General features: G+C 23.9%; 1 protein-coding gene across 1 annotated transcript; it reads left to right on the forward strand.

Annotated features, from left to right (window-relative positions):
* The first annotated feature begins 617 nt into the window (after positions 1 to 617).
* On the forward strand, positions 618 to 10,485 carry LOC145844917 (small nuclear ribonucleoprotein G-like). Its single transcript, XM_082952370.1, has 4 exons — positions 618 to 709; positions 4,504 to 4,526; positions 8,145 to 8,269; positions 10,240 to 10,485. Exons 1-4 carry the CDS (start codon positions 678 to 680, stop codon positions 10,288 to 10,290), a joined length of 231 nt encoding a protein of 76 aa, XP_082808496.1. The 5' UTR covers positions 618 to 677; the 3' UTR covers positions 10,291 to 10,485.
* Positions 10,486 to 12,656: the final 2,171 nt, after the last annotated feature.

The raw sequence follows: 12,656 nt of genomic DNA on the forward strand, positions 1-12,656 counted from the left end.
TATATTAGTACTATAGCAAAATTTTTAAACGTTGAGAATAATTATAATAGTTTAGTTAAAACTAAAAATATGATATTATTACAAACTTTGATACTTAAGGACCATTAATTTTACTCAACTTTTTTATTCTGATTTATTTTCAGTATCGATCAGTATTCAGTATCAGTACAGTACTCAAATCAGTAGTCAATAAATAACAGTAAACCATTACATAACAGTTAATAATATGTTAACATTGATTTTTGAGTAAAATAAATCATCAAAAATTTTGTTTCGATAGTTGTTTTAATAGAATTAAAAAACTTTAGATACAATTAAAAAACACATTAATTAAAATTTTTAGCACAAATAATAAAAATAAGTAGTATAGTATTCATATATTTTTGTGATACTATAGCGTTTAAAAAACAATAGTTTGATAAAAACGGAAATTAGTTTTATATAGACAACAGCTTTTATAAACTGTGATAAAATTAGTTTTAACTATGAGTAAATACTATTAGTTTGTTTTTTATTATGAGCTAACAAAAAAAAAAAAAGACACTGGCTGTTAAAAAAGTTTGTTTTGCAAAACAACCATAATAGCAAACTTGCTTTTCCAATCAGGAAAATTATAGAATTTTGAAATTATTCCACAGTTTTCAGAATTGAATTTTATTTACCTGTAAAATATCAAAATGAACAAGGCCCACGCCCCAGAATTGAAGAAGTAAGTTGAAAGTTTAATTAATATACTAATTAATTGCAGTAATTAATAAAAATATCTAGTAATTGAGAAGACTAATTAATTATAATAAAATAGTTTTAAGGAACAATAATTTGTGACATTCTGTTGAACTATAAACTCATATAAAAAAATACTGCAAGACCAAAACTTTTTAGTCAACATATTTACCAAATAAAGAATTGTTCAAATTTAAGGGTTCAGTTTTTAATCATCAACCTTATCAACAATGATTGATTATAACCAGCTGTTGTGCCTGTTCAATTAATTTATGAAATTAAATGCAAACATGATAAAAATGTTGACAAGTTTGAAGGCTTTTTAATTAAAGCTATATTTTAGTTAAAAACTGTCAAAATAATACAAAAATTACAAGTTGTTAATTAGTGATTTAAATTGAAACTATTTGAACTTATTTGTATAACAGTCAAGTAAACAATTTGATGTGTAGAATTTCAATAAAGCTGAAATTTTTGGTACTAATATTCATCTGAATTGTGATACTTCATTAAAAAAAAATTTAATAAAAAATGTTTCATTTAATATATATCTTCTTATCAGTGTCATTAATAATATATCAAACATGGTTTAAATATGATGATATTTTTATATTTATTTTAAATACAATTTAAATTAAAAGCTACAGGGAGAAAATTTTTTGCAAAGTGTATAAGTGGTGTTGATAAACTTAAAATATAAAATAAAAATTACATTAAAAAGATAATTTGTCTCATAGTCCATTTAAATTTTTTTATACTAACAGGTGGACTAAGAACTTTCTAGGTCAATTTTTTAAGGGCATAGGGGGCTGGTAAAAAACTTTTTTCACAATTTTATCTTAATTTATTTAGTTTCTAATTAGCTAAAAGATGCATTTCACAGATTTTTAAAATTCAAAATATTTTAAGATATAGCTGGTCAAAGTCGTAGGCAACTAAAGGTTTCTTATGGGAGGCATAGACTAAAACAGCAAGTATAAAATATTTCACTAAAAGTTTATCTTCTCCTACATTTTTTGAGATACCTACCTCAAATTTTTAGAAAATGTTCCTTGATATATTTAAAAAATTCTGTCCAAAAGATTCTAAAACAACAAAAATAAAAAAATTATAAAAAAATACACAAAAATAGGTTTTTTTGTTACAAGATTTTTAATTTTTTAAATTTTGTTCCGATTGAATTTTCTAAATATTGCAAGGAAAATTTCCTAAAAATTTGAGGTAGTTATCTCAAATAACGTTTTATTATTTGACATGAAAAATATTTCATATATATAAAAAATTATTTGCCATCATCAAAAATTTTATATTAGAAAACACATTTAATTACATTATCTTTTCAATGTTATAATACTATTTAACACAGCTTTTTACCTTCAAACTTAACTAAAAACTAAAAACAGACCCAAAAATCTTCAGAAAACTTGGAAGAGAATTCTCTAAAACCAGTGGCCACCCTTTAAATACCATTTAAGTATTTTGAAAATTAATGCCCCTATCTATTAGAGTTGTAAGTCATATTTTTTAAAATGTGATTAATTAATTAATTTTTAAGTTAAGTTCTTTGTATAAAATTATTTATTTAAACAAATGGACCATTTTTTTATTGTCAAGTTTTTTGGGTTTGAAAAATATATCACTGAAAATATAAAATTTTTTGGTCTGTATACCTAAGTTTGGGAATAATTATTTAAGAAATCAATAAAAATTCCCAATTTTATTATTCAAATGTTAACAACTAAAATTTAACACTAACAAAATTCAATAGAGGGAGGTTTTTAAATAGTAAAAAGTAATAAGAAAAATCTATAAGGATTAAAACAAAAACATCAAATTATTAGTCATGGGCTTACTGTAAAAAATCAATAAATAGTAAAATGTTTTAATTTTCTTCCCTCCATTAGGGTCCTATTGAACTCCCCAACTTAAATTACAAGTGTATCAAGTTTGTTATGCAATGCTGACAATGGTGCTTCATAGCAAAATTAAACTGCAATTTGTGATCAGGTTTTGAAAAGTAGGTGAACCCCCTATGGCCTTAATGTGTACTAATAAAATTTTAAATATTATTAGTCTATAACTTGAATATAAGCACCTGCTGTTGATAAAGGCCATAGGGGAAGGGTAACTTTATATTTTTAACTTTTATTTTTACATTAAATATTAAGAAACTGGATGTTTTTTAATGTGATTCAAAATAACTTTTTAGATGTAAGCAATCTAAGTTAGATTCAATGGTTTTTTGCGGGCTGTAACTTTAAAACTGATATAAATTTCATAAAAATTTCTCCTTCATTTTTTAGGCAATTGGTTTAAGACTTAATCAGACTTATCTTTAAACAGGACTTCCTAATAATGGCCCCTTTAAAGAATTTAAAAAAGTTCTGGCCCTCTTGTAGCAAGTTACTAAAAACTACCATAATAAGCACCTAAGTCCTTTTTTTGCTCTTTATCACCTACTCCAGAATATCTAGAGTAAACTTCAAATTATGACTTCATGGCCCCCCTTTGCTGCTTATGGCCCCTAAGGGGGCCACTTAACCACTTTAGGAAACCCTGGTTTAGAACAGGGTTGCCATACACTCAGGGAAACTCATAGAATTTTAAAGTTATAGAAAATCTCAGGGAAATTCAAGAAATTTTGATTCTTTTTTTGAACTCAGGGAAACTCAAAACAGTTTTGGTTTTTTCTAAAAAAATCAGGGAAATTTTAAGATTTAAAAAATCTCAGGGAATTTTTTTTCTAGATCTAGAATGAGATGGAATTAATACAGTTTCAATATTTTGTTCAAAAAAAGTTAAATTTAAACATTCTTAGGGCATATTAAGAATTTTTTAGCCTTGTGGCCAGTTCTTCAATATTCTTAAAAGTAACATAATTTTTTAATAAATAAAAAATTTAAGGATTTGAAAAAAACTCAAGGAAACTCAAGGAAGTTTCTGGCCACTCGAAGATTTTTTGACTCAAAGAGTGGCAACCCTTTTAGAACAATTATAGCAAAAATGTTTTTTAGGTTTTAACTTGTATTTTGATAAAATAATAAAAATAAACTTTTATTAAAAGCTCTTTATAAATTGAGCATAAATAAACTATCTTATTTTAAAATGATTAAACAAGACTTAAATAAAGAAATTATTGTATACTTCATTTCAAAAATCTTCTTAAAAGTTGTTTTTAACGTTGTATAAAAAATTTTCTGGAAATTAAAGTTAAGTTCCTAAAAATGGAGGAAGTGGTAGATTTTTAAATATTTTTAGAAAATGACTAAATTTTTTTTTTATTCCATACTGTTGTTTGCATTTTTTGAGAAACTAGTTAAATATCAAAGAATAAAATAATGAGTATGTAATATAAAGTATTTTGTAGTGTTTGCTCTAAGCTAATAAATAAAAACCGATATTAAATTTTGTAAAATAGAAGATATAAACCAAAATGGCCTCAAAGTTCTTGATAAAAGTTCCATAATTATAAGATATGTCTTAACTTTAAGACCATATGGGACCAAGCTTGTTTGAAGTGTATTGGTTCATTATGAAATTTTAGGTACATGAAATTTATTCTGTCAAAAAATTAATGTTTCCCAATTTTTTTTATTAATTCAACAAATTGCCAACTAAATAGTTAATTTTTTTTGCAATTTAAGTAGATGATTTAAGTATTATTGTAACTTTTTTAATATGCTTATCAAATTAGTAAATGTAAAGTATAATGCTGATGTAAATATATGCTAATTTCAATACAAGTCTAAATATTTCTTACATTATGGTAATTTTTTTCAGGTTTATGGACAAAAGACTTCATTGTTAGTTGAAATTGATTATTTTTTATGGATTATTAAGAAATACCAAATTTTAAATATTTTGTGAATTAGCTGCTGGAAGTAACAAAAATTTTATAGAAAATAATAATTAGTTGACTTGTAAACCTAAATTAATTGAATATAATTTCAAAATCTAGATAAAGTACTATTAATTTTATATATTTTATATATTATACAAACTAACTTAAATAAATTCAAATTAACATTTTTAATATTTCAAAGTCAAAGAAATAGTGAAACTTTAAGTACTAAAATTTTATCTATGTTTTTAGACAAGTAGATTTTATAAAAAAAATCTAACTAAAAGTAAATAATCTCAATAGAAAAAGAAAAACTTAAATTTTGTATTTGAATTCAAATAGTCAAATGCAAAATTTTTTTTGACACAGACCACTTTAAGATATAAAATTAATTAACTAAAACTTATCAACAGTATTTGCGACTAATGCGTAAAACTTACGAAGTATATAAATATATAATTATTTTTTTTTGTAATATGAATCCATAGTAATTGAGATACTAAGTATAAAATAATATCATGTTTTTAATACATCTAAGATTAAGGTTAAAAGATATTTTCAATTGTTAGTTTCTGATTGATTTCAAGAAATCTTTATACTTAGAATTTTAAAATAAAATATTAACTTCCATGGAATTGAACCTCATCTTATTAATAGAATTTATTATAGTTTTATTAATTAATAAAGACAACTAGTTCACAATTATATCTTAGTTTATTTTATGGTACTTTGTTAATTTAAAATATATTTTTCATTTTTAAGTTAAATTTGTATATTAAGCTTAATTTAATGAGCTGAATATCATAGGTGTTGTAGGAAGTATAAGATACCTTTAATACAAAGTTTGATTTTATTGTAGATGAGATTAAATAACCTTTTTTTGAGCTTTTTTTATAATTTTCTCTGAAATAGTTAATTAAAAATTGTAGAGGGTCCATTAAACATTTCTCCATTAAAATAATAAACAAAGCTTTGATTTTATTATCTACTATTTCAAAAGTATTTTTTTAGTGTTTTCAAGCCACACACAAGGGGTACTCAGAATAACTAGGGATAAATTTAAAACTTTTTTTGACTCTAGATATTTTGGCTTTTTGTAAAAACTCTCAGGATGACTTGAGACAGACTGAATATTTTTAATAAAGATCTGAAAAAAGTTCTAAATTTTTTTCTATTAACAACAATTTTTTACTAGATCAAGAATTAAATTCACCCAGTTTCAATATTTTGTTATTTTATATACTTGATTTTAAAATCATGATTTTTCTTTTCAAAATGCTCACTTTGTGGCTAGTTCTTCACTAGATATAACATTAATAATTTTTATCTGAAGTTAATATTTATCACGATTTAAGTTAATTCATGCAAATAAGTACTTTAAGTAGTAAGATTAAAATTGGTCAATTAAAATGTAAAAAAAACTATTTTCTAAAATGTATAAAGCTAATTCACATGGTTACATTAAGTTAACCACAAATTTATTTTTTAAATTTGATCTTTTTTAGTTAAGTTTTATTAAGCTACAAGATGCTTTTCACAGATTAAAAAATTCAAAATAATTTTTGAGATACAGCCAGTCAAAGTCAGAGGCAACAATAGGATCCTTATGGGAGGCGCAAACTAAAACTGCTAATAACTAGAAATCACTATAAATCTATCTCCTACGTTTTTTGAGATAACTACCTCAAACTTTCAGGAAATATTTTTTGATATATTTAGAAAATTCTGTCCAATAGAATCAAAAAAAAAAAAAAATCCTATAACAAAAGACTAAAAATAACTTTGTTTGTTTATTTTTTATATAACATTTTTATTTTTAATTTAAATTTTTTTCAAAAAAAGTGTTAAACCCCCTATTCCCTTGAATTTTAACTATCAATTAATTATTGTAGTGTTAATTGTTAATTGATAATTATAATGAATTGTAACTATTTAAGTTATTTTAAGATTAAGTCTAATTATAACTTAGTAGTTTTTAAGTTGATTTATTTTGAAAGCCAGACCAATGCAATTTTTAGTTAAAGTATGGTTAAAGGTTATAAAGAGGGGGGAGTAAATTACTTTTTTTTTACAGTTTGATCATCTTACTTTGTAGAGTTTTAGCTAAAATACAAGTTGCTTTTTACAAATTTTTAAGATGTATTTGGTATAATATCAATAGTAATTAATAAGATGTCTCTAAAATATATCTCCTCTCATTTATTTTGAGAAGAATACCTTAAATTTTCAGGAAATGTTACTTGTAATATAAAAACTTGTGTTAAATTGAAATTTTTTGACTTTTTTCTTTTATACAACCAAAATTTCTTATTTTGATTTTTTAATTTTTGAATTTTAATTCTGTAAATTTAAGGAGGACTTAAGTTTTTAGTGATTCTAATTGTTCACCATTTTCGTTTTCAGCTTATATAAGGAACCTACTGTACTGTCAGACTAATGCCAGCGATATCAAAAATTAATTAAAATGTTTAAAAATGTAAAAACAAACTTTGGCTTAATTAAAACTCTACAAAAATAAAGTTGTAAAGACGGGTAATTACCCCAATGGCACAAAACAAATAATAACTGCCACAGTAATAATGATTTAAAATATAGCAAGAAGTCAAAAACATAGTCACCATTTTCTACTTCATATTTTATAAAAATATTAACCTTGTCATCATAGTACAAGTAATTACAGTCGACTTAATTAACATGAATCTGTATATAGATATCAATTAATTGTAAGACTGTAAAAACATATTAATAAAAATAAAAAATACCATGTTTATTTTGGTACACTTATAATTTTGTAAGATATTTAATTATTGTTATTATAAGCATTTTTAAATATGTTTGTGATAATTAACTTAAAAACTTGCTCTAAATAATGTAGGAAAACAAATAAACTTAAAGTATTTAATTTTATAACCATTATAAATAACTGAAATATTTTAATTTAAAAGTTTCATTTTTACTTGAATTTTTAACAGCATAATTAAACATAGGGCTAACTTTTGAGAATAAATTATAACAAATTATTTTAAGTATCACAAAAATAAAACTTTGTTTTTTATTAGATGAAAAGAAAACTTATATTTACAATTAAAAAATTATACAACATTTGATATCATGCAATAACAACATTAAGTAGTACACTTTAACAATATTAAACAAAATTAGTAACACAGTTATTAAACAAATGATTTAACAATAATAATGATTTAGTATTATTATAAACAGCCACTTAGTAATTCATTCCTCTTGTTTAAAGATTACAGTTTTTTTTACGTTTTAATTTCCTTTGTTTTTTTAGTTGCATGATTTGAACCCATTTTTCAAATTGTATTTGATTTTTGTTGTTGCTAATACTAAACTAAAAATTTTAAAGTTGAATGTTTTAAAGCTGACATATTTAAACAATTTTTTGATACAAATTTAAATTTTAAATTAAATTTAGTTAAATTGAATGTAGTTTTGAAACGTACCATTGATGAGTACCATTGTTGCTCTTATGTAATAATACTTAAACTTAAAAAAATATTCTGTGTACTCCATCATAAGTAGACAAATTAATTGTTCTAACAAAATTCCCCCACAGTGAAACTGAACGGAGGACGCACCATCGAGGGAGTATTGTGCGGATTCGATCCATTCATGAACTTGGTAGTTGACGATGCCAAAGGTAAGCAGAAGAACGGACAGCCAGAGGATATCGGTATGGTGGTATGTTGAACGTTAATTATTTAAATATAATATTTAAATTGAATTTGACCTTGAGAAATCAAGAATTTCTTGTTGAAATACCTAATAAGTTTTTATTGATGGCTCTAAGAGTTATTAGATAAAACTCAACGAAGTTGATAATAAATAAGTAGTGAATTTAAGTAAGCTTCAAAATAATTTAAAGTATTCAAAAAAAAAAATAAAATAAACATGGCTAAATTGATTTGACTTTAGAAATCGAGGGTACTCCTGTTTGTAATACTTAAGAAGTTTTTATTGATGGCTCTAAAAGTTATGAGTTTACACTCAAATTTATAACAAGTAATGAAATTAAGTAAATTTCAAAATAATTTAAAGTTTTCAAAAAAAAAAGACCAAATTTGAGTTATTTAAAATAAGTTCATGACTGTTAACTTTGTTTTTTTATCTTCAATTCATGTCTTACTTGAAAAATTGTATATCTTTTTAATAATTATAGTAAAACATTGTATTTATTTTGCTGACCCATTATGGTAAAACATTGTATTTATTTTATTAACCCATTATATTCATCTGTTAAAAAAAAATACTCTATTTGTTCGCTATATGATTTCTGAAAGTGTTAATTTCATAGGAAGTTGTTTTTTTTTCAAGTTTCTTAAATTTTGTTTTACTGTGTTTTAGTACCATGTTGCTACTTATGTAAATTGCAAATTTATATAAGTTATATCACATAAGCAAAAAAAAATGGCTAAAAGTTAATATGTGTTATGTTTAGTTTCTGAAACTTTTTCACTTAAAAAACATGAATGATAATAGTTGAAAAGTCTGTCAAAGTCCATGTTCATATTATATATCAGTTTCATGTTAATTCAATGTTTTCTAAGTTTAACTTAAATGTTGCTGTAATGTATATTATGTCAGTATATACATATTTAATTAATTCCCTTTGTACTAAATTTATAAATCATTACAAGAAACTAATTGAAACAGTTTAAATCATAGTTATATTGTTTAATATGTATTATGTTATTAACGTCTAAAACATAAGCATAACGTTTTGTACAACCCAATAGAAAGCTTAATTAGCTAAATATTCTTTTAAACACTAATGATCTCTTACAGAAACACATTAGCAATATAATTAGATAATTGCTGTACTGCAATTTGAGGTAGTTATATCATTAACTATGCAGTTCTTAAATCTTAATGTATTTTTTTTGTTTTAAGACAAAATCATAAAAATTATCATGCAACAATGTTAACTAGTACTTGAAATTGTAAGTTATAAAACTCAGTATATTTAAAAAGGAAGGTATATAATGTAGGAAGGTGGTATTGAATAAAAATGAATGCCATTTATTAGCTATTTATATAATATAGGTGTTTAAACAATTCAAAAAAGTATAGCCTGTTTTTATCATTGTTCAAAGTAAACTAGCAATGAGAAGTTTAATTCTGAAGGTTTATTGAGGTTATTTAACTCTGAAGTGCCAAAAGCATTAAAAGTTTTTATGCATAAGTTACATAATCAAAAATTTATGACATTCGATAATTTTTGATCTGTATTTTTGCAATTATGTTAAACCTTTTCTGAGCAAATTTTTAGGAATTTTCTAAAATGTCAACACTTAAAAATAAAAATATAATAAGAAAAATTTAATATTTAGCTTTTAAGCTCTGTGATTATACTCAATCATTTATATATAGATTTTTATAGTATATATTTCAAATTGATAATTTTTTTATCTGATGTTGCTTTTTTTAATCTTTATCAAAATTAAAATAACCTATATTTAGAGTTTTGTCTTAAAATTTTGTAATGAAAAAGTAATTATTTAGAAAAATAATAATGTTGTAAAATAATAAACATTTGAACACAGGGTTTCACAATAAGAAATATTTTACTTAAAAAATGATATATTTATATATATATTTATTTAATTAATTAATGTAACTAAAAATACAATAATTTCATTAATTTAAAACAGGTAGTACGTGGAAACTCCATTCTGATGGTAGAAACCATGGAAAGAACATAATCACATTCCAAATACATCATACTTTCACATGTGTATTTACATGTGTTTCTATACAATTGTTCTATTAGTAATTGTTTAAATTGTGATAGTTGTAAAGTTTAAATTACCTTTAAAATAGTGATAATTGTACATTTTTGAATATTAAGTGTTTTGTTAGTTTTATACTCACTTGTTAATAAATCTTCACTTTTTCAATGTTATATTGTTAAACATTTTTTTTACCCATTACCAACTATGGTTATAAATTTTGACTCTAGTATTAATATGGTCGTAGTAAGTTAATTATAATGATAAGGTAAGTTTTATTACTTCGACTCTCTATATCATTTAATGACTAAATATTTATGGTTCAGCCTTTGGTTGAACTTTAATTAGTTAACAATGATTATTTAAAAAGTTAAATTAAGTTAGTTAATAGTTTGAAAAATCTTAAGGCCATTACAGACATATTACAATTTAAACCTTTAAACGTTTCTTAATAATTTAAACTAGCATTAAAAAAGAGCTAAATTATTTGAGCAGTTATCAATGTCAGTAAAATATCGGTATAAATGCCTTTTTTTTGCCGAAACCCGACCTGATTAAAGTAATTTAGTGAGGCGTGTAATATTTTTTTTGTTGAAACAAAATGTCCTAAAATTAAAAGATTTAGCACTAATTTATAAGAAAGTTTCATTAAAAAATTTTGGATTCTCAAGTGAGCGATAGAGTGCATTTCTGTGCTATCTTAACTGAAATGAATAGTAATGTAATTAAGGGGTACATAATTGTTTAATAATTTTGAAATGCTTGACTAAATAATTAGAACGCTTTTTAAGCAGAGGTTAACAAAAACTATATGCAAGAAACGAATAGAAAAGATAGTTTATTTATTGAATAAGTTAACGCTCAAACTAAAATTTGTTTGATTAGTCAGTATCAGGTATTGTTCACAGTCAATAGGTATTGGTGATTTTGATCAACCGGGGCAACGACTAGTAAAGGAAAAGTTTTTAGGCAACCATTTATACATTTTAGTTTTATTTTGACTTTCCATTCATTCCTTGCAATACAATTTGTCTTAGAAGTAAGACTTTAACCAACGGATCCCTAAGTGCCTTTTTGGATAAGAGGGGGCAATAACCAATAGGGAAGCGAAAAGTGATCTAGAAAATATGCAATTATAATAATCGTAGTTTTAGGGTTGCCACTAGGTCAGGATGGATAACAAAAAGTCAGAGAATTTGATACAAACATCGATTATACACAGATGTTTCAATGTAAGCTAAATGGTCGAAGAAAAAGTAAAAGAACTGTTATATTAACCAGTATAATAATAAGGTTAGAAACTTGACGTAATTTCAAGTCTTTGTTTTTGTATTTTTGATTTTATAATTTGATTTTGGAGAGTCCAGAAAATTTATTTAGCTTGAAGTCTGGCAACCCTGGACCTCGCTGTAAATTAAAAAAAAACTTTGAATTATCTTGTCTGTAGATTTTTTGATATAATTTTTTGTTTTAATAATTGAGATTAGTTGAATTAATTAAGTAAGTCGCGGACTAATTTTTATTGAAATTGAACTAGTGGGCTGCACTGTATTTGAAAAACCTAAGAGTTTTATAAAAGTTGTAGTAAGCATAAAAAGTTGGTTGTTTAACAAAAAGTTGGTTAAGTACAAAACAGCATAGCTCTCATAATGTCTAATTTAAAATTGCACCAAAAACGCAAAACATTTTTTTATTGTTTCAAAATAAAAACTGATCATCTTCTTTGAGGATCGCCTAGAGAGTGAGAAGTTTTTTTTATCCTGGTTGTAAATATAGACCAAAAATTATTTAAAAAAAATTCCAAACTGATCTAAAGAACAAAACTTAGTTTTGAAATTTATTGGAACTAGTTAAGCTTGTAATTTAACTTTTTCAAATGTAGTCTTGTTTTAGATATTTCTCCATTTGGTATCCAGAGTTAATTTAATCTTTCATCAATAACAAGGATTTTGTTGATAAGTAAAACCATGCTCCAAGCAAAAAGTAAGCATTTACAAATAGATCAGCATACGATACTTATAAGAACGAAAGTTGATACAAATTTAAAGGTTTATGAAAATTTGTTCATGGTTTCAATTTCGCAAGAGTAACAAAATTTATGATATAACATTTAGGTACATTCTAAATCCTACTTCTCTAAAATTTGGGAGTTATAACAGTAATGTCTTCTTTTAAGACTCAAACATTTTTTTTCTCTTAAGTAGTAATTTAACAATACTTTATCTCCATATTAATTGACCTTAAATTTTCACGTTGTGTAACAGTGTTTGGCAACCTTTTATTAGTAAAGGATCAGATTCGATACAAAAAGTCTCTTGCACTGCAATTCCCTAAAATAT

This window comes from Thalia democratica, chromosome 1, assembly GCF_965202585.1.
Source record: "Thalia democratica chromosome 1, ktThaDemo2.hap1.1, whole genome shotgun sequence".
NCBI classification, from domain to species: Eukaryota; Metazoa; Chordata; class Thaliacea; order Salpida; family Salpidae; genus Thalia; species Thalia democratica.